Below are 23,130 nucleotides of genomic sequence, written 5' to 3'. Positions count from 1 at the left end.
ATTTCTTTCTGCAGAGGTTCACCTTGGACAAAGACACTTTTAGCCACTTTTATTTCTTAAAAGAAACAAAAGGGCAAAATGTGACAAGAACACATGAATGCTGATTTGGCATTCTGGCAATATAAACAGATCTGATACGACAAATTTCTCTGGAATCTTGGCAGGCACAGCTTGCTCACAGAACACAGTCTTCAGAATTCTTAGAGTTGACCTTCGAGTGGGCAATTAGATTTCAAACTGGATTCATAATAAGTGTGCAATGGAACCAGACCACTGTCTGGTACAGAGAAATTGCTGGTGCCGAGACCAAAAGAACCAGTTTGTGCAACACTGGAGTCGTATAATCTCCTTTTTCATTTAAAAACAAAAATTAGCTTGCTTTTATGACCAGTCTGGATATGTAATTAGCTCTGTTGATTGGTGGAGTTGTGGATAGTGAGGAGGGCTGTTATCGGCTGCAAAGGGACTTAGATATGATGCAGAGCTGGGCTGAGGAGTGGCAGATGGAGTTCAACCCTGTCAAGTGTGAGGTTGTCCATTTTGGAAGGACAAATAAAAATGCAGAATACAGGGTTAACGGTAAGGTTCTTAGTAAGGTGGAGGAGCAGAGGGATCTTGGGGTCTATGTTCATAGATCTTTAAAAGTTGCCACTCAGGTAAGAAGGCTTATGGTGTGTTAGCGTTCATTAGCAGAGGGATTGAATTCAAGAGTTGTGAGGTGATGTTGCAGCTGTATAGGACCTTGGTAAGGCCACATTTGGAGTACTGTGTACAGTTCTGGTCGCTTCATTTTAGGAAAGATGTGGAAGCTTTGGAGAGGGTGCAGAGGAGATTTACCAGGATGTTACCTGGAATGGAGGAAAGGTCGTACGAGGATAGATTGAGAGTGCTAGGCATTTTCTCATTGGAACGGCGAAGGATGAGGGGTGACTTGATAGAGGTTTATAAGATGATCAGGGGAATAGATAGAGTAGACAGTCAGAGACTTTTTCCTCGGGTACAACAGAGTGTTACAAGGGGACATAAATTTAAGGTGAAGGGTGGAAGGTGTAGGGGGGATGTCAGGGGTAGGTTCTTTACCCAGAGAGTGGTGGGGGCATGGAATGCGCTGCCTGTGGGAGTGGCAGAGGCAGAATCATTGGTGACCTTTAAGCGGCAATTGGATAGGTACATGGATGGGTGCTTAAACTAAGACAAATGTTCAGCACAACATCGTGGGTTGAAGGGCCTGTTCTGTGCTGTATTGTTCTATGTTCTATGTTCTATCCTGCTCTTTAGCAGATTCCCCCAAACCGAAAACCAAATCTTCCAACTGTCTGCAAAACATTGTTCACACAGAACAGCCATAAAACCCAGCCAGGGTGGCCTCGAGCAAACAAATCCAGCAATTAGTTGAAACAAATTGGTTTTGATGAAGTGCAATGGTTAAAAACAGTGGCATTTTGTTGACCTTTTATTTAAAAAGATATAAATGCAATCATATCCAAATAAACCTTTTTTCTACAATCCTTCAAAATTCAAGTCTGCTTTAAGACAAAAAGCTCAATATAATGTCTTCATAATCAAAAATACATCGGCTTTGGAGACCAAGAGCTGGTTGTCTTTTGTGTTTTCATCCTCTGCCCTTTTGTGCTGGTCAATAGCTCCCGTCAGACTCTTGTTAACGAGAGACGTTTCATTGTATTCTTGATCACATGCAATATCTTACATTCAATGAGTATGTTCTGTGTCTTGCCATAAATTCTGGCATGGAACATATTTATTAGTTATGTTGATATAATGAGCAGAAATCAGTCGTTGTTGATATAATTAGCAGAGGTCAGTTGTGATTGGTGTGACTTATGTAGTTCCACCATCTCTGCTCTTCAGATGTTGACCAGGTCAGGTATAATCACTGTGGGGGGGGTGGGGGTGTTGGTATCGTTGCTTCTGTTCCATCCAAAAGCTGGAGTAGAACCTTTTATTTCCACTCAGAGCCTATGTGTGACATCAGTAGAATGGGCGGAGCTAATGCAACATGAGCATAAACCCTTTCAGAACCTTTACCTTATACAACATAGAAAACATGATAAACCTCTGCCATTTCAGGAGCAGGGCACAACTTTCTTGAAGATACAGTTTGATTCCAGCAAACTCTAATTCAGAGACCGACATCAAGCATACTTTCGAAGTTAAGCAATAGGAAATGTCTTCACATAGTAAATGACCAGTCACAGATACCGCAAGGTAAAAGAAGAAAAATTAGATGCTAAAGGTTGAGGGCATGGACACATACTAATCTTGTTCAGGGATCTCCTTAAGGGTAACATTAAGGATCTGGGTGATGAAGAAAGCTAAAATGAAACACAGAAGGATGGGTGCTGGGGATCAGAATCAAACAAAATCAGAAATTTCTGGAGAAACTCAACAGGTCTGGCAGCATAATGTTTCAAGCTTCATCTGAAGAAATGTGAACTCTGTTTCTTCTCCACAGATGCTGCCATACCTGCTGAGTTTCTCCAGCAATTTCTGTTTTTGTTTGATGAAGAAAGCTGATGGGTATATGAACAGGAAAGGTTCAGTGTGGTAAGAAGTTTGCCAGCGATCAAGTGCATGAAGGAGTTCATCCCAGAGCATGAAGGAGTTCAGCTCCTTTGTGTCAAAGTTTCACACAGAGCAGAGAGAGCTTTCCATCTACCTGGACTCAGTGGTGAACTCTGTGAAAGCCATAGTGGTGCGTACCATAATTCAGCCTTCTTTTGCAGTTTGCATAGCAGATGGTACTGTTAATGTAGAAGCTCAGATAATCTCCTTCTTGATCCTGGAAGCCACTGTTTACAGTGCATACAGAGAATGCCATATCATGCCTGCACTCAGTTCTCTTAAAGACCTGTAGCAGTGCTACTGTTCAGCCCCAGGCAGGTGGTTGTCAGTCCATGAGTAAGGCACCTCCTGTCCTCCCTCAGGACAGCAAAGTAGCTGTTCCTCCACTGCCTACTCTGGCAATGCCTCTCTAATGGCACACGGACAGCTTGGCCAAACTGCCCAAATACAGGGTCAGGGACTATAGACTGCAACTGGGATCACAAACTGGTAGCCTACCATTGCCATCTGGACAGCCCTCAATCTGAGCATAGCAACCTTCTAGTTACTGATGCTGTGGTCACTGGTGAAATACTTTAGATACCTCTGTACTCTGTAAATGAGAACAAGAAATGGGCACTAAGAATTAGCAAAAGTGTATTTTTTTAGTTTTTCTAGCGTATTTCTGATTATGACTAGAGGGACTTGAATTGTGGGATAGATTTGTTTATTGTTCACAATTTTGAGTTACCATTTATATTTGGATTGAAGGGTGAACAAGACTTCTAAAGCAGGGAGAAGATGAATAGCATTGGGAAGGAAGCTGATAAAGATCTGTGCAACAGTCAGTATGTTGAAGATGAGAAGCATAATCATGTCAAGCACATGGCTGAGTTACACTCTGACAGATTGGAGACTAGCAGTTGATGTAACTCCTACTCTTCCTTCTCTTCTTACTGCTAACCCTTGTCATCCAGTTTATCTGTCTCCTGTATTTCCCGATGCCCAGTTGATGTTGAAGGCTGTTCCTTCATGATGGTAAAGAGATGAGGTATGCATGAGAAGGCCATCAATTTAGATTCTCTCTGGTCCATCCTCCAAAATGGTCTAAGCAGCAGGAACAGCTTGGCCAGTGGGCTATCTGCTCAGCAATGTTTCTTGTGGTAATGTGTCTATGGTTACACACCAGTTCTGTAAGTGCACCTGAGATCCTGGCAGGAGACCTAAAAGAGTTAATGACCTTTTTCATAAATTGTGATGCGGATAAACTTATTGTTATACAAGGAGGAAGATCCATTTTGAGTGCAGCACTCAGACATTGGGTTTGTATCTTGCCATCCATTTTAGCACAATCAGTCAGCATTTCAGAGCTTTTAGAAGGTGCTAAGATGTTAAGATGGATAATTTACGGATTAGAAGATGGAACTGTGTTTTTAACTGTGCTGTTCACACTCCAGTCTGTCAGGAATTCTGTTAATTGCACAGCATGTTTTTTTTTAACCAAATTCAGATCATGTGTTCCTCATTGATATAGTGATCATTCCAAGTGCGATTTGTGCCTCAGTTCTTAGCCAGCAGTCCAGGTGAAGCAGCTTCCCTTCTGGCTGCCACAGCAATGTAAAAAAGGTGGTACCTGGAATTCATATTGCACTGTGACCCACTTCAGGAGATGCTTTTACTCCCTGCACTCAAGTGATGCAGAGCCATTAGTAATGCCACATTCCTTTTGTGTGTTCTCAGTCTATCAACTTTCCAAAAGCTGAGCACAAAAAAATCCTGACAGTGAAAGGTTTTTAGGTCAATCTATTGAGATAGATCAAACTCATGTATCAAGTCAGATTATGATGAATACCTCCATCTAACAATGAAGGCATTAAGCATAAAGATGTGTTTACATAAAAGGGACTGTATTAAACTCAAATGTGGCTTTTTAAAATTTTACCTCGGCTGATGAATGGCCAAGATGGCAGCCTCAAATATCCTGAATGCCTCAACAGAAAAAATAAATTTCAAGTTATGGCATTTCTTTCAGAATACAAAGGAATATGATCATATACACTTAATTCTAATTCTGGTAATTAGATCAGAAGTCCAGTTTAGAGAGTATAAAGGACGAATGTGTAGGCTTTCCACTGAAAAAACAGGCCAAAGGTTCTGTCTGATAGGACATATAAAATACAAAGATGCGTTTTACAGATTGGATTGGTTTCGATGTGAGAGAGTAGGTATCTTCAACTGCACACGTTATGACCATTTTGTAACTATGGAGACGTTTAGGTTAGCTGTGGTAATGAATTGGGTGATGAAGGTTATAGAGTCACAGAAGTTTTTAGAGTATGAGAAACCACCGCTTGGCCCATCATATCGATGCCAGTCATTAAGCATCTAACTACGCAAATCCCATTTTGCAGCATTTGGCCCATAGCCTTGTATGCTACAGCATTTGAAGTGCTCATCTAATTATTCCTTAAATATCTTGAGGGTTCCCACCTGTACCACTCAGTGAGTTCCAGATACCCAAACTCTGGTGAAACATTTTCTCCTCAAATCCTCTCCAATTCTCCTGCTTCTTACCTGAACACTGTGCCCTTTATTAATGACCCCTTATGAAGACAAAACATTTCTCCCTTAATTATCCTGTCAATGCCCTTCATAATTACTTGTACCTCAATCAGGAACCTCCCCAACCCCAGTCTTCTCTAGTCTAAGGGAAAGACCTCTAAAATATCTAATCCCTCTTCATAGCTGAATCTCTCCAGGCCAGGCATCATCCTGGTGAACATCTCCCGCAACCTCTTTAGTACAGTCGCGTTCTTCAAACAGTGTGGTGACCAGAACTGCACACATTACCCCAGCTTTTGCCTTGCTGATGTTATAGTCAACTCTATCATAACTGCCTTGTATTTAATGCCTTAGCCTTTAAAAGCAAGTATCCTATGGGCCTTCATCTACCTGTTCTTCCTGTGATGGAGCAGCCTGTTTGTGATCACATCCTTGAGGGGCTTGAACAACCTTTGTGGTCAAGTCTTACAACTTGAGACCAGGGGCTTCGAGTTCAGTAAAGGAGCGGAGAGGTTGAACTACTGCCAGCCTCAGATTCTCCTAACCCCACAAAAACAGAAGAACATTTCATTTGTTTATTGCAGGGGAATGAGAATGGTTTGGTTCGGACTTTCTGTGATGGGAGCCGAAACACAGGAGAAGATACGTCAAACATGGGTATTCCTATCAGTACAAAAACACATAAGAATTTAAATAACGGAATAAGCAAGAACACTAGCTGTCCATTTGAAGACACTATCTTGAATCTGCCAGATCTTAGGTAGCTCATATAGGGAGGCAGTGACTTGTTGGTATTATCTCTGGGTTGTTAATCCTGAGATCCAGATAATGCTCTGGTGACTCGGGTTTTAATCCTGCCACTGCAGATGGCGGAATTTGAATTCAATCTCAAAATAAATCTGCAATTAAGAATCTAATGATGACCACGAAACTATTGTCAATTGTCAGGAAAAACCCACCTGGTTCACTAATGACCTTTGGGGTAGGAAACTGCCATCTTTACCTGGTTTAGCGTACATTTGACTCCAGACCCACAGCAATGTGGTTGATTCTTCACTGCCCTCTGGTCAATTAGGGATGGGTAATAAATGCTAGCCTAGGCAGCGATACTCATGTTCCATGAATTAAAAAAAAGCTAGGAAGCAGACGATTTGTTCCCCCTTTTGTTGGTCTTCCAGACCATTCCCCAATCTAAACAAGACCTTTGAAAAATTGGCTCCTATGTAGGAGTGATCAGTGTCTCAGGATTTCACATTAAATCCTATGGTCCTGAAAGTGTATAATTGCTCAGCCAGTCTTCCACTGTAACCTCAGTGAGAGACTAGCAGAGCCATTTCATCACTACCACTATCCCCACCCCCCAGTCCCCACCCAGCAGTAGATCAGGAAAATCCTTGTAAAAAATTCACAACCTCTATTTTGAAACCTTATTGTTGTAACCCTTGACTTGAATAACTTGCTAGAAAAAAATGTTTTCTTTTACTTCAGCAGGAACTCCAGTTCGGGGGAACTCAAAACAAATGTTGATCAAAACCCAACATGTTACTCTGAACTCTAAGCATATTTTTTCCAAACACAACAGGACTTCAAGAGATCTCACCATCTGCCCTGTCATTGTTAAAAGCAAGATTGCCACATTTAATTATATTCCAGCTCTCAACTTCAAGAAGAACTTGCATGTATATAGTGCCATTCTAAATATTCAGGCATCATGACTGTTAAAGTGTGGCTAGGTTGTAATGTGGGAAATGTGGCAACTACTTCATGTACAGTGACATCCCACAAATAACAATATGTTAATATCTAGAAAAAGATGTTAGTCCTATTCTCTATCCTTATATTTTCAGTTCTGTTCCATGTGTAATGTCTGTCATCTGGATTTCATCATCTGCAGTTAAAGAATTGCATTACCAGTAACAGATGAGCTGCATTTATTGCATGCCCAGAAAACAATATTAATTTACACCCTTTTTTTTCTCATCAGCCTGTAAATCTGGGTTCTACAAAGCCTTTGCTGGAAATGTTAAATGTTCTAAGTGCCCCCCTCACAGCCACGCTCAAGAAGAAGGTTCTGTGTACTGTGACTGTGACAGGAATTACTTCAGAGCACATAAAGATCCCATCTCCATGGCTTGCACGAGTGAGTATTAATTTTTCTCTGTTACTTTGTTACTTGGTGACATGGTTTGCCCTCAACACTTGACCATATGGGAAGAAATTGACCATACAAGGAAGGCGGTCAGCCTTTGCTGTGATTTGTAATCAAACTTCCCTTACGTTTCCGGGCCAAGAGATGGTTTTATGTTATTTTGATCACTAGGGTGTTCACTAGATGGTCATAGATCTCTATATATTTCCACAGCAATCTTGATGATGGAACTGTGAATTGTGGTAAAATGTTGGAAACATGCTACAGGTCCAGCAGACTTGGACAGAGAAAAGCAGAGTTAACATTTCAGCTTAATAGTCTTCCTTCAGAACAAAAAAAACTCGATACATTATAGGTTCAAAAGGAATAAAAGAAAAGGCCTCAAATTATTTAGGTTTTATCATGCCTATCACAAAGTATTTCTTTGACTATTTATCACAGTGGATGGTTGAGCTAGAGACCATTCCATCTTTTAAGGGAAAATGCCCCTTCTACAGTTTTCTTTTGTCTTCTTTTTATGTTTTAGTCTCTTACTTTTCCTGTCCCTGTGATAACCTTTCTCATTGTTCATTTCAGTTATACTACTTACTTCAATTTCAATAGATTTATTAAACCTGTACTCCTCTCCAGTTTCAAATTTAGACCTTCTCATCCTCTGTGGTACTTGTTTAAACTTTCCTCCATTATTTTCAATATTGTGTAAAAACCTCTGTTGAGTTCAGGTGAAAACAAACGGGGGCACTGCTGGTGAGGCCAACATCTGTTGTCCATCCTAGATGCCCTTCAAGAGGTGATCATGAGCCACTCCATCCATGTGATGTTGGTACACCCAGTGCTATGAGGGAGCGATTCCCATGAGGTTGCCCCATGAAGGAACAACAATATATTTTGAAGTCAGAGTGATGTGGACTGGGAAGGGAGCTTGCAGGTGATGGTTCTGAGTATTTGCTGCTGTCTTTGTCCTTCTGGGTCATAGGGTTTGCCAGTATGGAAGATATTCATAGAATCCCTGCAGTGTGAAAACAGGCCATGAGACTCAACAAGTCCATTCCGATCTTCAAACGAGTAACCCACGCAGACCCATTCCCCTACCCTATTTCTCTACATTTACCCCTGACCAATGCACCTTACCTACACATCTCTGAACACTATGCACAATTCATCATACCTGCACATCTTTGGATTGTGGGAGGAAGCTGGAGCACCCAGAGGAAACCCACACAGACTCCCAGGGAGAATGTGCAAACTCCACACAGACAGTCGCCCGAGGCTGGAATTGAACCCAGGACCCTGGCACCGTGAGGCAGCAGAGTTAACCACTGTGCCATCCTTCTAATGCATTGCCTAATGAACCTTTGGGAGGTGTAACAGTAGATGGCACACACTGTTGTCACTGTGTATTAATGATGGAAGTTGATTGAAAAATTTACTGGGCCAACACTGATAGAAAGAGCCTGAGTGCTAGCATTTGCTCTCAGCACTGTGATCCCGCAATTGGGGTCCAACACTTCTACTCTGCTGCTGACCAGATCAAAGTACTGTTGGAAGTGTTAGTGCACAATCAAACTGGTTGCTTTGTTCTGGATGGCATTGAGCTTCTTGAGTGTTGTTGAAGGAGCGGCATGGTAGCTCAGTGGTTAGCACTGCTGCCTCATAGCACCAGGAACTCAGATTCGATTCCAGCCTCGGGCAACTGTCTGTGTGAAGTTTGCACATTCTCCCCGTGTCTGCATGGGTTTCCTCCCACAGTCCAAAGATGTGCAGGTTAAGTGACTTGGCCATGCTAAACTGTCCATAGTGTTCAGGGATGTGTAGGTTAGATGCATTAGTCAGGGGTAAATGGAGAAGAATCGGTCCAGGTGAGACAGTGAGAACGCGTTGGGCTGAAGGGCCTGTTTCCACAATGCAGGGATTCTATTCACTTATCCAGGCAAGTGAAAAGTATTCTGTCACATTACAAATGGTGGACAGACTTTGACCAGCCAGGAAGCTTTTTAGTCCAATTCAATTCCTGGTCAAAAGGTAATCCCTAGAATGTTGATAGCAGGGAATTCTATGATCATAATGATAATGTCAAGTGGTGATGTTGGATTCTCTCTTTTTGGAATGATCATTGCTTCCCACTTGTATGGTGTTAGTTGTCCAGTCTTGCTGCATTTGAACATGGACTGCTTCAGTATCTGAGCTGCTACAAGTGGTGCTGAATATTGTGTGATCATTAGTAAACGTCCCCACTTCTGTGATGGAGGGAAGGTGATTAACGAAGCAACTGTAGATGGTTGGGAACAGGATACCTCCCTAGGTAACATCAGCAGAGATGTCTTGGAGCTAAGATGGTTGACTTTGAGCAACCACAACTATCTTCTTTGTGCCAGGTCTGACACTAACCAGCTGAGTATTTTCATCCTCATGCACATTGATTTATCTGTTTCGAGTGCTCCTATGTTCAGTCAAATGCCACCTTGATATCCGTGACATTTCCCTCATTTCCCATTTGGAGTCCAGATCCTATGAACATTTTAAATCCAAGGCTCTAATGAGGTCAGGTCTGAGCTTGCCAAACTGAGCATCTCTGAGCAGGTTATTGTTGAGCAAGTTTCCTTTGAAAATATTATCAACACCTTCCATCACCTTGTTGAAGGTTACAACTAGACTGATAAGGAGCTAACTGGCTATGTTGGATGTTATCCCTTTTTTTGTGTACAGGGCATACCTGGGCAGTTTTTGACTTTGCTGAGTAAATGCCAATGTTTTAGCTAAACTGGAACAACTTAGCTTGTGGCATGGCTGGTTCTGGAACATAAGGCTAAGTAATATTGCCAGAGTGATGTCAGGATCCAAAGCAGTACCCACTGCAATGGTCTAACTGGCTATTCAGCAGCATCATAAAGTAAATTTATGAGTTTTAATTGTGGCATGCAAAGTTCATAACTATTAAAAATGTCCTGTTAAATGGGGAATGGACATTCTGCAGACTACATTTCTTGTTGAAGCTGCTTACCACTTTACAGAAGATAATACACTGAATAGAACAATTTGTAATTTTGAGAAAATGTTGCTCGTGGTACAGAGAATCTCAAGTACTGTTTTCCCTTTGATTCTATCAATATAGTGGAACATTCTGGAGTGACTTGGACCACCCAGAGAAGAGCTTGGCTTGGGAAATCAAAATTACAGTCTGAGAAATTCAGCAACCAAAGAAAAATATCTAGGAATGTGATCCAAGTCATTAACACACCGATAAACCTATCAAACATTTTTTTATGAATTGGCTAGCATAACAGCAGGGCATGACCAAAGATAACTGCAGTATGACAGATGTCCCATAAATTGGACCCAATCAGTTAATACCTCATGATGAACATGGAATTTCTCAATGTGTTACTCTTTTGTGGCAGACTGTATATTTAGTTCTGTTATCATGAAAATGTAATTTTTAGATTAACATTCATACCCAATAGTTCACATCCAGTTATATTTAGATTTCTCCCAAAACATCTTTCCTGCTTGACAGGGTGGATGGTGAGGAAATATTTCCCCTGGCTACAATGTCTGTGACTAAGAGAAAATGTCTCAAGATAAAGCATTTCAGACTAGGACAAGGAAACATTCCTACACCCAAAGAGTTGCCAATCTTTGGAATTCTCTACCCCCCAGAGGATGTTCTGTCATGGAGTATAGTCAAGGATGAGCATGTTTGGTAGATTTTCAAACTTTGAAGGGAATCAACGAATATGGTATTCTGGTAGGAAGGTATCAAGGATCAGACATGTTCATATTAAATGAAGGAGCAAGCTCAAAAGTCTGCAAGGCCTATTCCTGCTGCTATTTTGTGTGCTTTTCTATCTACTTTTCACTGGGATGTGAACCTATTTCAGGCCCTCTGTAAAAAACAAATCACATAGAAATTTCATATAAATATGTTGTTACATATTTCCCAAGATGACAAAGGATAGTTTCATCTATCATGATGCAACCGCCATTAAAGGAAAATCAGAAGCTCGAAGTGTAGTGCTTCACGCAACCTCATGCACACATGAAACGTGATGCAAATTGTGGTGGCTATTTGTTACCTGATTGGTTGATTGAATTTAGAGTCTCAAACAGATAAGCAGACAGCATATCAAGCAGCATCCAATATAGATTCCTGATGAAGGGCTTATGCCCGAAATGTCGATTCTTCTGCTCCTCGGATGCTGCCTGACCTGCTGTGCTTTTCCAGCACCACACTCTCGACTCTGATCTCCAGTGTCTGCAGTCCTCACTTTCTGCTAGACAGCATATCAAGTCTCTTTAAGTATGGCAGTGCAGAGACAGCAGAGTAACAGAATTTATTGGAATGGGATGCACAAGAGAAGCAGCAGTTTTGTACCAATACCACTAGGGAAACCAATCCCAGTGCTAAATCCTCAGACATCAAAGTGAAATACACCCAGAGGCGTTCAGATAGTGATTTCTAACCTTGCTTTACAAAATGAAAGAGAGTTAGGAAATATGAATTTAAGAAGAATTAATAAAGTATCTGCACACTTCATAGTTGTGTTGGTTAATCATTGACACATTGTGCTTCTGATACTTTTTTAGTATCAATTTTTAGTAGAAGGATTAATAGTTAATTTCAGTCTAAGATGAAGAGTGAATTTGAAATCCCTTTAGTGTGATATATTTTCTTCTGCTAATAAAGCCAGACATTGCTTACATTTCTTTGTCGGTGAGGCTGAGGGCTCAAAGGATTAAACCAAAATTATTGTAAGCCAAAGTTAATTCAAATATTATTGCAGACTGAAGAGTCAAATGATTGTACTATTTCCCCACAGCTCTGGGCCCAAATATGAAAATGAAGTGCCTTTGTTGTAGAACAATGAATTGTGATGGTCGTAACATTTCCTGTTTTTTTAATTTTTTTCCTTGACCTCTTTGGTCCCAGGGCCTCCTTCTATTCCAAGGAACGTGTTTTCCAACATCAATGAGACATCAGTCATTTTAGACTGGAGCTGGCCGACTGATGCAGGAGGCCGCAAGGACGTCACCTTCAGTGTCATCTGTAAGAAGTGCACCAGCGGTCCGACGCAGTGTGAGCCGTGTATGAGCAACGTTCAGTTTCTCCCTCGGCAGACAGGTCTGGCCAACACTACGGTGACAGTGGTCGACCTGCTGGCACACACCAACTACACCTTTGAGATTGAGGCGGTGAATGGGGTATCTGGAATGAGTTCGGTGCCACGGCAGTTTGCTGCAGTCTCCATCACCACAAATCAGGCGGGTAAGTCACTGAGCTTATTCCTCATTTGAAAGGTAAAGAATCCAAAGGGCAACACAATGGGGAACTTTGATAAAGTACATATGAAGAAACTACTTCCAACACTCTCAGCGCCAGAGACCCGGGTTCAATTCCCACCTCAGGCAACTGTCTGTGTGGAGTTTGCACATTTGCCCGTGTCAGTGTGGGTTTCCTCCGGGTGCTCCAGTTTCCTCCCACAGTCCAAAATGTGCAGGTTAGGTGAATTGGCCAAGCTAAATTGCCTGTAGTGTTTGGTGAAGGGGTAAATGTAGGGGAATGGGTCTGGATGGGTTGCTGTTCGGAGGGTCGGTGTGGACTTGTTGGGCCGAAGTGCCTGTTTCCACACTGTAAGTAAGTAAGTAATCTAAAAAAAACAAGATATTTAGCGAAAGGACGGGGCGATGAGTAGAGAAACTGTTTTGTGTTCATTCACAAGATCTGAGTGTGGCCAGCTAGGACAACAATTATTGCCCATCCCTAACTGGCCAAAGAGTAGTTAAGAGTCAACCACGTTGCTGTGGGTCTGAAGTCACATGCAGACCAGACCAGATAAGGATGGCAGTTTCCTTCCCTGAAGGACACTAAAGAACCAGATGGGGTTTGTTCTGACAATTGGCAATGGTTTCATGGTCATCATTAGACTTCCAATTCCAGATTTTTATTGAATTCAAATTCCAGCATCTGCCATGGTAGGATTCGAACTGGGGTCTCCAGAATGTTACTTGCATCTCCGGACTAATAATCTGGCAATAAAACCACTGAGCCATCATATAGCAAGCTGTTATGATCTGGACTGCATTGTGTAAAATAGTGGATGGAAATAGATTCAAGATGACTTTCAGATGGGATTGGTTGTTCGCTTTAAAAGGGAATATCTGCCAGGCTATGGGGAAACATAAGGGTGGGTGGGGCTAATGAGAGCAGGAACAAACACAGAGAACCAAATGCTGAATGATTCTATGAACCTTTCCATAAGGTGTGCATATATTGTTTTAAAATTGTTGTAATGCATCAGAAGTATATCTGAGCTCAATGGATGTGACAAGACTTTGGTGCTGATAATGAGGTCTGCCCTTAGAAAGCATCTTTATATACAGTAGAAATTAGAATCTATCTATTCTTGGACCAGTCAATCAAGTATATGGATTGGATTGGATTGGATTGGATTGTAAGCCTGGTGATGCCAGTTTGAACAATTTGTTCCTTGAAACTTATCAAAAAGAAAGAACATAGGACATATAATCGGATTACTCTCTGCACTGGTGTCACAGAATCACTGTGCTTTGAAAGCGAGATGCCAGATCAATGTTATGTGCACATTTAAGTCACTGGCTGTCCATGCCTCCTTCAAGTTGACTGTAATGCTGAAGAAACAATCCTCTTGTCTTTACTTACGTGTCCGTTTGAGTTATGCTATCATTCAGTTTCCTTCAGACAGAACCTATTATTTACTATCTACGCTACTTAACTCTGTGATCTGCCTGTATTGCTCGCAAGACAAAGCTTTTCACTGTGCCTCTGTACATGTGACAATAAATTCAGTTCAATTCAATTCAACAAGGCTTATAGGATGACTTGGGTGAAGATATGCTGAGCTGCATAGCTCCCACCCTTTATAGTGCCTTGACTTTGCAAAATAACTCCGCCTTTTCAGCTAAAGCTAATACTGTGATAGTAATGCCAAAATAAAAGGCATTAACACAGTTAATTCTGAATTAGGCACTAGTTTTCTAACTGCATTTGCCTTAACATTAATTCCAGTCTGTAATAGTTAGCCTCAATAACATAGTCAAATCAAGACCTCATGATTTCATTAGTATTTACTGAACTCAAAAATAGAACAAATGGGACAAAACAAAGAAGTATTAGTGTTTATCATGAACACAATTTTACAGTTATGACTTTTTCATTGATTTTGTTTGCCAATTATAAAAGAGAGAAACAAAAATATGAAACATTCAAGTGTAAGATGCAGCCACTCTAATGATCAGTAATTCCTATTTACTTTAATTTTGACATATCTTCTCAATCTTTTCTCCTGGAGATGCAGATCCATGTTAGTTATTGATGACTGGTTAGTTATTGATGTACATCATTCATTGACTTTTGGAGTAAATCCTGTCTCTCAACTATGATCTACTTCAAATGGGAGCCACTGGATAGATGGGAACCCAGACCAACTTCTTCCCTCTATTCCCAAGACCACTGAGATCTATTGTAATATTCCCACATGACACTTCATCTGAAATTTATAATGAGGGGCTCAAAGCTGAAGTTTCAAGATTAGAGTGGTGCTGGAAAAGCACAGCATGTCAGGCAGCATCCGAGGAGCAGGAAAATCGACGTTTCGGGCAAAAGCCCTTCATCAGGAATGACTTATTTTCCTGCTCCTCGGATGCTGCCTGAACTGCTGTGCTCTTCCAGCACGACTAATCCAGAATCTGGTTTCCAGCATCTGCAATCAGTGTTGTTACCTCACATATTGAACAGTATGGAGTGCAAAAGATGGTTTGGCCTATCCATTCTTGTCATTGCTTGTAACACTAGTAATTTCAGTTGTTTAAATCTGTTTCACTTATGGCATAAGAACAAAATAATATTTTCACAAGGATATATTAAGTAATGTGTGTTTATTGAACAAGTATAAAATGATAAAATAGAAAGTATAAATCGTATATCAACATAACATAAATATAGGTTTGCACAAATGAAAATAACCTATCAGTTTATTGTTTTTAATCATTTATAGTGCTTGTGCTAAAAGACTTACATAAAAACATCAATTGTTTAACTTGGATAAGTTTCCTCCAGTGTTGGCTTAAAGGCCCTATTCAGTATATTTATTTTTTTTCATTCTTTCATGGAATGGGAGGTTGCTGGCAAGGCCAGCAATTGTTACCTATCAGTGTGAGCCACCTTGAACTGCTCCACTTAATCTGGTGCAAGTAAACCCACACTGCTGTTAGGAGGTAGTGCTTAGATTTTGTCTTAGCAGCAGTGAAGATCTTGTCAGGATTGTGTATGTGGTTTAAAGGGAAACTTACAGGTCATGGTATTCCCATGCATCAGCTGACCTTGTCTACAATGCATCTTAAAGTTGGTGTGCATTGCTGCAACTGTGTGCTGATGGTGGAGGCGCTGAATGTTTAAGGTGGTAGATGAGATGCCATACAAGTGGGCTGCTTTGTCCTGGGTGGCATTGGTTTGCTTGAATGTTATTACAGCTGCACTCATCCTGGCGGGTGAAGGGTATTCAACGTGGCCTGTAGGTAATGAACAGGCTTTGGGGAATCAAGAGGTATGTAATCACAGCAGAATGTTCAGCCACTGAAATGCTGTTGTAGTCACAATATTTATATAGCTGTATCAGATCAATTTTAACAGGCAGGATGTTTGTAGTCGGAAACTTAGCAACAGTATTGCCATTGAATGTCAAGATTCTCTGTATTGCAGATGGATGTTACCTGGCGCTTGTGTGGTGTGGATGTTACTTGCTCCTTATCAGCCATAACTTGAAGGTTGTCCACATGTTGCTATGTTTGGACATGGATTGGATTGTAAGCCTTCAGTATCTCATGACATACTGGCATTGGAAGCAGTCCAGAGAAGGTTCACTTAGCTAATACCTGGTGTGGAGGGATTGTCTTATGAGGAGCAAAGGCTGAACCAGTAGGAGCTTAGATGAAAGTGGGGTGACTATGCTGAAACATACAGAATTCTTAGGAGAATTAACAAGATAGATGCAGAAAAGGTTATTTCCCCTTTTGGGAAAATCTTGAATCGTAGAGCATACTCTCTGAATAAGAGGTTGCCTAATTAAGACAGATGAGGAGGACCTTCTTCTCTGAGAGTAATGAACCTCTGGACCACTTTATTGAAGAGGGCTGTCAAGGCTGGATTATTATGGATATTCAAAGCTGAATTAGACAGAGTTTTAATCAGTAAGAAAATTGTGGATTAAAGGGAAAAGGAAGGAAAGTTGGCTTAAGGATTATCAGGTTAGCATGATCTCATTGAATGGTGGAACAGATATAATAATCTGAATGGCAGGTTGGATATAATAAGCTGAATGACGGGGTCGATATAATAAGCTGAATGGCTTACTTCTGCTCCTATGCCTTATGATGTTATCTGAGGAGCATGGAATCATGTAAACATTGTGCAATCATGTGTGAATATTCCCACTTCTGACCTCATAATGGAGGGAAGTCATTGATGAAGCAGCTGAAGATTGTGGGTTTGGAACATTACATTGAGGAATTCTAACAGCGTTGTCCTGGGACAGAGATAATTGGCCTCCAACAAACACAACCATCTTCTTGTGTGCTCAGTTTAATTCCAACCAGTGGAGATGTTTCCTGATAATCCACATTGCTTCAATTTTGCTCGGGCTTTTGACATCACACTCGATCAATTACTGTATTGATGTCAAGGTCAATTACTCTCACCTCCCCTGTATAGTTTAATTCTTTTGTCCATGTCTGGAGCAAGGCTGGACTGAAGTCAGGGTCTGAGTAACAATGGTGGAACACAAACTGAATATCATTGAGCAAATAAATGCTATTTAAATATCTTTTGATAGCAATGTTGATGACATCTTCCATCACTTTTCTAATGATTGAAAGAAGGCTGGTGGGACAGCAAATGACCACACTGGATTTGCCCTGCTTTTTGTGCACAGGACCTACTTAGGCAATTCTCAACATGGTCAGGAGTAAACCAGTGTGGCAGCTAATGGAACAGCTTGCTAAGTGTGGCACAACTAGAGATGGAGCATAAATCTTTTAGTGCTGTTGTTGGGATGTTGTCGAGTCCATAGCCTTACAGTATCCAATGCTTTCGGCTATTCCTGGATATCACATAAAATGAATCAAATTAGCTGAGGATTAACATCAGGGATGTTGGAAACCCAAGGAGGAGGCCGAGATGGATCAGCGATTTAGCAGTTAAGGTTTAAGATAGTTGCAACTGTTTCAGTCTTTCTCTGTCCCACTGATTAAAGGTTCATCAACTTAATTTCTCACCTGAGAAACAGTACCTTTGACAATGTGGCACTTGTTCAACACTGCACTTAACATGTCACCCCAGTCCAACACTGGCACGTTCACCTCATGTCAACCTAAATACAGTGCTTAAATCTGGATGGGAGGGGTACTGTGCTTTGTGTGCAGCAGGAGTAGCCAAAATGTAAATGGATTTAGAAAGATTGGGTTCACAATTGTTGAGCTAGCTCATGGGATCTACCTGTGCAAGACAAAGACTGAAAGATGTCACCATCATAAGAGCAAGTCACAAGGAAAAGTTTGAAAATGCCAAAGCAACATTTTGAGCTAGAAATCAAAATAACTTAAGGATATTATTAAAGCAATAATGCACATGAAATGTAATAATAGAATATACTTGATAAAAAGGCATATAAAATGACAGGTATAACTGAAGGATTCCTCTTCAATTAAGTTTAGTATTTTCAATTAACAGCTACTACATTTCTAGTTATCTGATATTGTTGAGATGATTGGCAGTAGAATAGGGTGCTCCACCATTAAATGTTTACAGAGGCAGATGTCCAATTAGTTCCCACCCAAATATCATGCTGAGAACTTGGCACAATGGATTCTAAGTCGGAAAAGTAAATCGCAGGTCAGCATTAAACTTCCTAAACAGTTCCAGGGGAAACACTGGAATCAGTACTTTTTTCGCATTTTACCATGACATCTGATCTCCCTCAAACTTTTTGAGAGAAGCAAGTTACATTTTAATAGAACCAATCTACATGAAACTGTGCTGTGTAAAAATTGTTAGTTCACCAAGAGATCAATAATGAATTATATCACAGGAGGAGGAACACGTAATGTTCTGTGATCATGTGGCCTTAGAATAAATGGTACAGATTGTTACAGCACAGTTGTACTTGTTAAATTTTTTGAGAGTTATAGCTTTTGAAAATGTTCACACACTTGGCTACACCCCACTGTTCCCTAATGTTCAGTGAAATAAAAACAAAGTGTAAAATTCCTGCTGTTATTTTAATGAAAAACTGGAGTCAATGTAAGATCGAGTTTTTTTGTTCTGTATTCATATCGGCATTTTTGCTGGATTCAAACTCCCCTCCCGTAACCTTATATTTAAGAGGCAAAATGACATTGCCTAAGAATTTAAAACATCTTAGGATTTTGATGAAATTTTATACCAGATAAATACAGTGTCTACAAGAACAGGTCAGAGTTAGGAATCTTGTGGTGAATAACTCACCTCTTGCCTGTCCAGCATTTACAATGGTAGAAGTGGAGATGCTGGAGATCAGAGTCAAGATTAGAGTGGTGCTGGAAAAGAACAGCAGGTCAGATAGTATCCGAGGAGCAGGAAAATCGATGTTTTGGGCAAAAGCCCTTCATCAGGAAACTAGAGTGATAAATTCCTGATGAAGGGCTTTTGCCTGTAACATCGATTTTCCTGCTCCTTGGATGCTGCCTGACCTGCTGTGCTTTTCCAGCACCACTCTAATCTTGACAGCATTTAAAAGTCACAAGTCAGGACTGTGTTGGAATACTCCCAACTTATAGAGTCATAGTCATAGAGATGTGCAGCATGGAAACAGACTCTTTGGTCCAACCCAACCATGCCAACTAGATATCCCAACCCAATCTAGTCCCACCTGCCAGCACCTGGCCCATATCCCTCCAAACCCTTCCTATTCATTTACCCATCCAAATGCCTTTTAAATATTGCAATTGTACCAGCCTCCACCACATCCTCTGGCAGCTCATTCCATACATGTACCACCCTCTATGTGAAAACGTTGCCCCTTAGGACTCTTTTATATCTTTCTCCTCTCACCCTAAACCTATGCCCTCTAGTTCTGGACTCCCCCACCCCAGGGAAAATACTTTGCCTATTTACCCTATCCATTCCCCTCATAATTTTGTAAACCTCTATAAGATCACCCCTCAGCCTCTGACGCTCCCGATAGCTCAAATCCTCCAACCCTGGCAACATCCTTGTAAATCTTTTCTGAACCCTTTCAAATTTCGCATTTTGGGAAAGCAAATCTTTGCAGGACTTATACACTTAATGGTAAGGTCCTAGGGAGTGTTGCTGAACAAAGAGTCCTTGGAGTGCAGGTTCATAGCTCCTTGAAAGTGGAGTCGCAGGTTGATAGGATAGTGAAGGCAGCGTTTGGTATGCTTTCCTTTATTGGTCAGACTATTGAGTTTAGGAGTTAGGAGGTCATGTTACGACTGTACAGGACATTGGTCAGGCCACTGTTGGAATATTGCGTGCAATTCTGGTCAATTAAACTTGTGTGAATAAGTGCAGCTCTGACAACACTCAAGAGCTTGACACCATCGAGGACAAAGCGGCCTGCTTGATTAGCACCACATCCACTCCAGCCATTCTGAGTCAGCAGCAGCAGTGTGTACCATCCCCAAGATCCACTGCTGAAATTCACTAAGGCTGCTGAGACAGCATCTTCCAAACTGACAACCACTACTATTGAGAAACACAAGGGCAGCAGATACATGGGAACATTATGAGCTGCAATATTTCCTTCAAACTACTCACTATCCTGACTTGGAAATATTTCATCATTTCTTCAGTGTATCTGGATCAAAATTCTGGAATTCCCTCCCCCATTGCATTGTGGTTGTGCCTGCACCATGTGGATTGTAGTGATTGAAGAAGGTAGCATAGCCCCCGCCTTCTTAGTGGCAACTAGAGTGATAAAGTCTGGCCAAGCCAGCAACTCCCACATCACAAGAATGAATTTTTAAAAAAGTTATATAAATATATATAATTGTATAACAGTTGTTGTAACCATTTTGCTTATAAGTGTATTAATCAAGAGGCTCTTTATAGAACATAGAACATTACTGCGCAGTACAGGCCCTTAGGCCCTCAATTTTGCTCCGACCTGTGAAACCACATCCACTCCCTCCACACTGAGTCAGCAGCAGCAGTGTGTACCATCCACAAGATCCCCTGAGTTATCTGTGCAGCTGAGACAATACACCATTTCCTTTCTCATTGACAGCAATAGTAACATAGCATAGTTGCCCGTATAATCCATCAGTTACCTGATACATATCAGGGTGCATTACAAGGATTTATTATGTGAAGACTTTAATTTGTTCTGAAAATAATATCCTGTATCATGTCATTCAATATATTGTGTGTTCATAAGAAGCTCAAAAGGATGCAAGCTTTAGAGAAGTGCCTAATACAAGGATTGTATTGGTTTTAAAGACATTATGAGGACATGTTTTGTGAATTCATACCTCTAAGAAATACTTTGTGCAAGAATCTTCTCAGTGGCATTAAGTTGGTGTCATTCCTAAGGCCTACCTACTTTCGCAGTTATAACCTGGTAGATACGTTATTGTTAGGAACACACATCCTACTAGAATGTAGCAGTATTTTTCCCCCTCACCAACTCACAACTCATTTTTCAGGAACCCATCATCTTAACTTTTTCACTGTACAGTGCTGTATTCAGCAAACTGGATAGACTAGTTTGTGTTTGAATCACTGTTTATGCGTGTAACATGGAAGTTGACAAAACCTTGACTTTATTCTATTTGTTGAATGAACAAAAAGAATGCTCGAAGGGTTGGATCGATGATAGCCAAACACAGCTGTCTTTGGGTTAGAACCAAAAGACATCTTTTGCCTCTGCAAATCTAATCCAGGAGAAACTGGAGTTTGGAGTTTTCTTCTGGAATGGTGGGGCTCCTTGAGAGGCAGGTTAGGTAATCTCCGAATGGGAGTGAAAGCTGCCGATTTCAGGTCTCGGTTGGGTGCAAGACCTGTCTTTGTGCACGGGCACTATGTGGAAGATTAATAAAAATCTAATGAAACAAATAACAGCCCTCTTGCACCTTCCTTGCCACACACGCACTCCATGCCCATTCATACCAAGCCATGCCATGTCAAGCCCCTATTCCAACCTGTATTTATCTGCTCATCCATGCCTGCTCATATTCACAATTCTACCTTGTGCCCATCTACCTATTCACATAACCCCATACTCTCCATGTCACCTAATGCCCTGCACCCACCCCCACAAACTTTCCATGCTAACTTATTCCCTTGTACCCACATCCCATTCTCCATCATACCTCTTATGTCAACTCATGCCCCATTCGTTGATAATCTCCTTACACCAATGCCAATGCAAACTCATCAAGCATCCATCATTTGCAAAATTCAGGAGTCATATTGTCATAAAATGAAGTTATCCTTTTATTGATAATGCAATGAAAAAAACTAATAGCTAAAAAAAAATACATTGTGATTCCCTTCAGAAAAACAAACATTGGTATTCTACAACCATTTAGAGATGTAAATAAAATTATTTATTTAACAGGCATCCTACAATGTCAGGTTTCATCTCAAATCCTGTAATGCTAGTTCCAGGCTCATGCCAGATAGAGGGTGGGATTAGGGCATTCAGCTCAATGATCAGCGAGGGTCATGTTGAATGGTGGAGCGGGCTCGAAGGATTGAATGGCCCACTCCTGCTCTTACCTTCTATGTGTCTATGAAAAAACATCGATTGACTTTCTAAAATAAACTGAACCTTTTGTTTCGGTTTTAAAATCCAGAAAGTCAAATCATTTAACAACTTTAATAGTTCTTGGACACCTTGACAGTTCTTTGACAGCTATGACAGTTCTCTGACACTTGATACTTTTAGTTGAGTTAAGCAAATTTTAGACACATTCATGTCTATTTTTAACAATCCCAAAGGGTAGCCCTTACAAAGTGTACCTTTTGCCCTCCACCCTCCAAAAAAAGGCAGCTGCAGCTCCTCCCTGAAAGGCACTTGACCCACCCCTCACCCAATGTCGAAGATGTCCTGTGGTCTTATTTAAATAAGCACCTCACCTCTCTGAAAGATGTATCTTCACTATCCAAGCAATCCTACAAAATTCAGAATTGCTTTCAGCATGTCTAATATATACACGACAAGTTCCTCGGTACAGTGGAGACAGGTGAGATGTAGCTGGCCAGCTGCCTCTGTAAAATGTACAGATAGCCCAGACTAACAAGTTCAGTCCCCATTATTATGGGAAGTGCCGTACTCATGAATATTTGTGAATTCAGCCCCTTTCTATCATTTTTATCAGAGCAGAGAACTACTTCTTGACCATGACAAAAATTCGGGCCATTGTGTTCAGTCTTGGCAGCATGTGCTGGCAGAAACTTGGCTGAATCTCCTTATTTAACTTGAGTTGGAGTTGTATCCTGTAGCTGGAAGTGTTTTGACTGACGCCAACAGGCAGAGATCGCCTCATATGAGGTCAGTGAAACACAGAAAATGGAGAACTTTTTGATTGGACCATCCTTGCTTGACTAGCTGTTAGGCCAATTACTGCTGTTGATCTGTCAGTCCAGTCTCCGAAGCAAAGGTGGCACTGAGAAGGATCAGGTAGAAGGAGAGCAAAATCTGTGCCGGATTCCACAAAGTTTCTTTATGCTAAACTTTTGATCAGCTGTAGTAAAAAAGTACAGCTTTCTTTTTCTGACTGAAGAATGTCACCAACCCAAGTCAAGTTACAAGTCAAGAGCAATGGTA

The 23,130-nt window shown here is 41.0% G+C and overlaps 1 protein-coding gene across 3 annotated transcripts in view; it reads left to right on the top strand.

The window, feature by feature from the left end:
* epha3 (eph receptor A3) overlaps positions 1-23,130 on the top strand; it is a 245,408-nt gene that overhangs the window by 136,615 nt on the left and 85,663 nt on the right. For all 3 annotated transcript variants that reach the window (XM_043701197.2, XM_043701195.2, XM_043701196.2), the window contains exons 4-5: positions 7,109-7,264; positions 12,201-12,536. In XM_043701197.2, the coding sequence (XP_043557132.2) occupies positions 7,109-7,264; positions 12,201-12,536 (492 nt within the window). The remainder of the gene's footprint in view (positions 1-7,108; positions 7,265-12,200; positions 12,537-23,130) is intronic.

The sequence above is a fragment of the Chiloscyllium plagiosum genome, unplaced genomic scaffold (genome assembly GCF_037043375.1).
Source record: "Chiloscyllium plagiosum isolate Xiang-an unplaced genomic scaffold, Cpla_swu_hap1 HiC_scaffold_12, whole genome shotgun sequence".
Taxonomy (NCBI): domain Eukaryota; kingdom Metazoa; phylum Chordata; class Chondrichthyes; order Orectolobiformes; family Hemiscylliidae; genus Chiloscyllium; species Chiloscyllium plagiosum.
The sequence above is the reverse complement of the archived record's forward strand: the minus strand, read 5'-3'. Positions and strand labels throughout refer to the sequence as shown.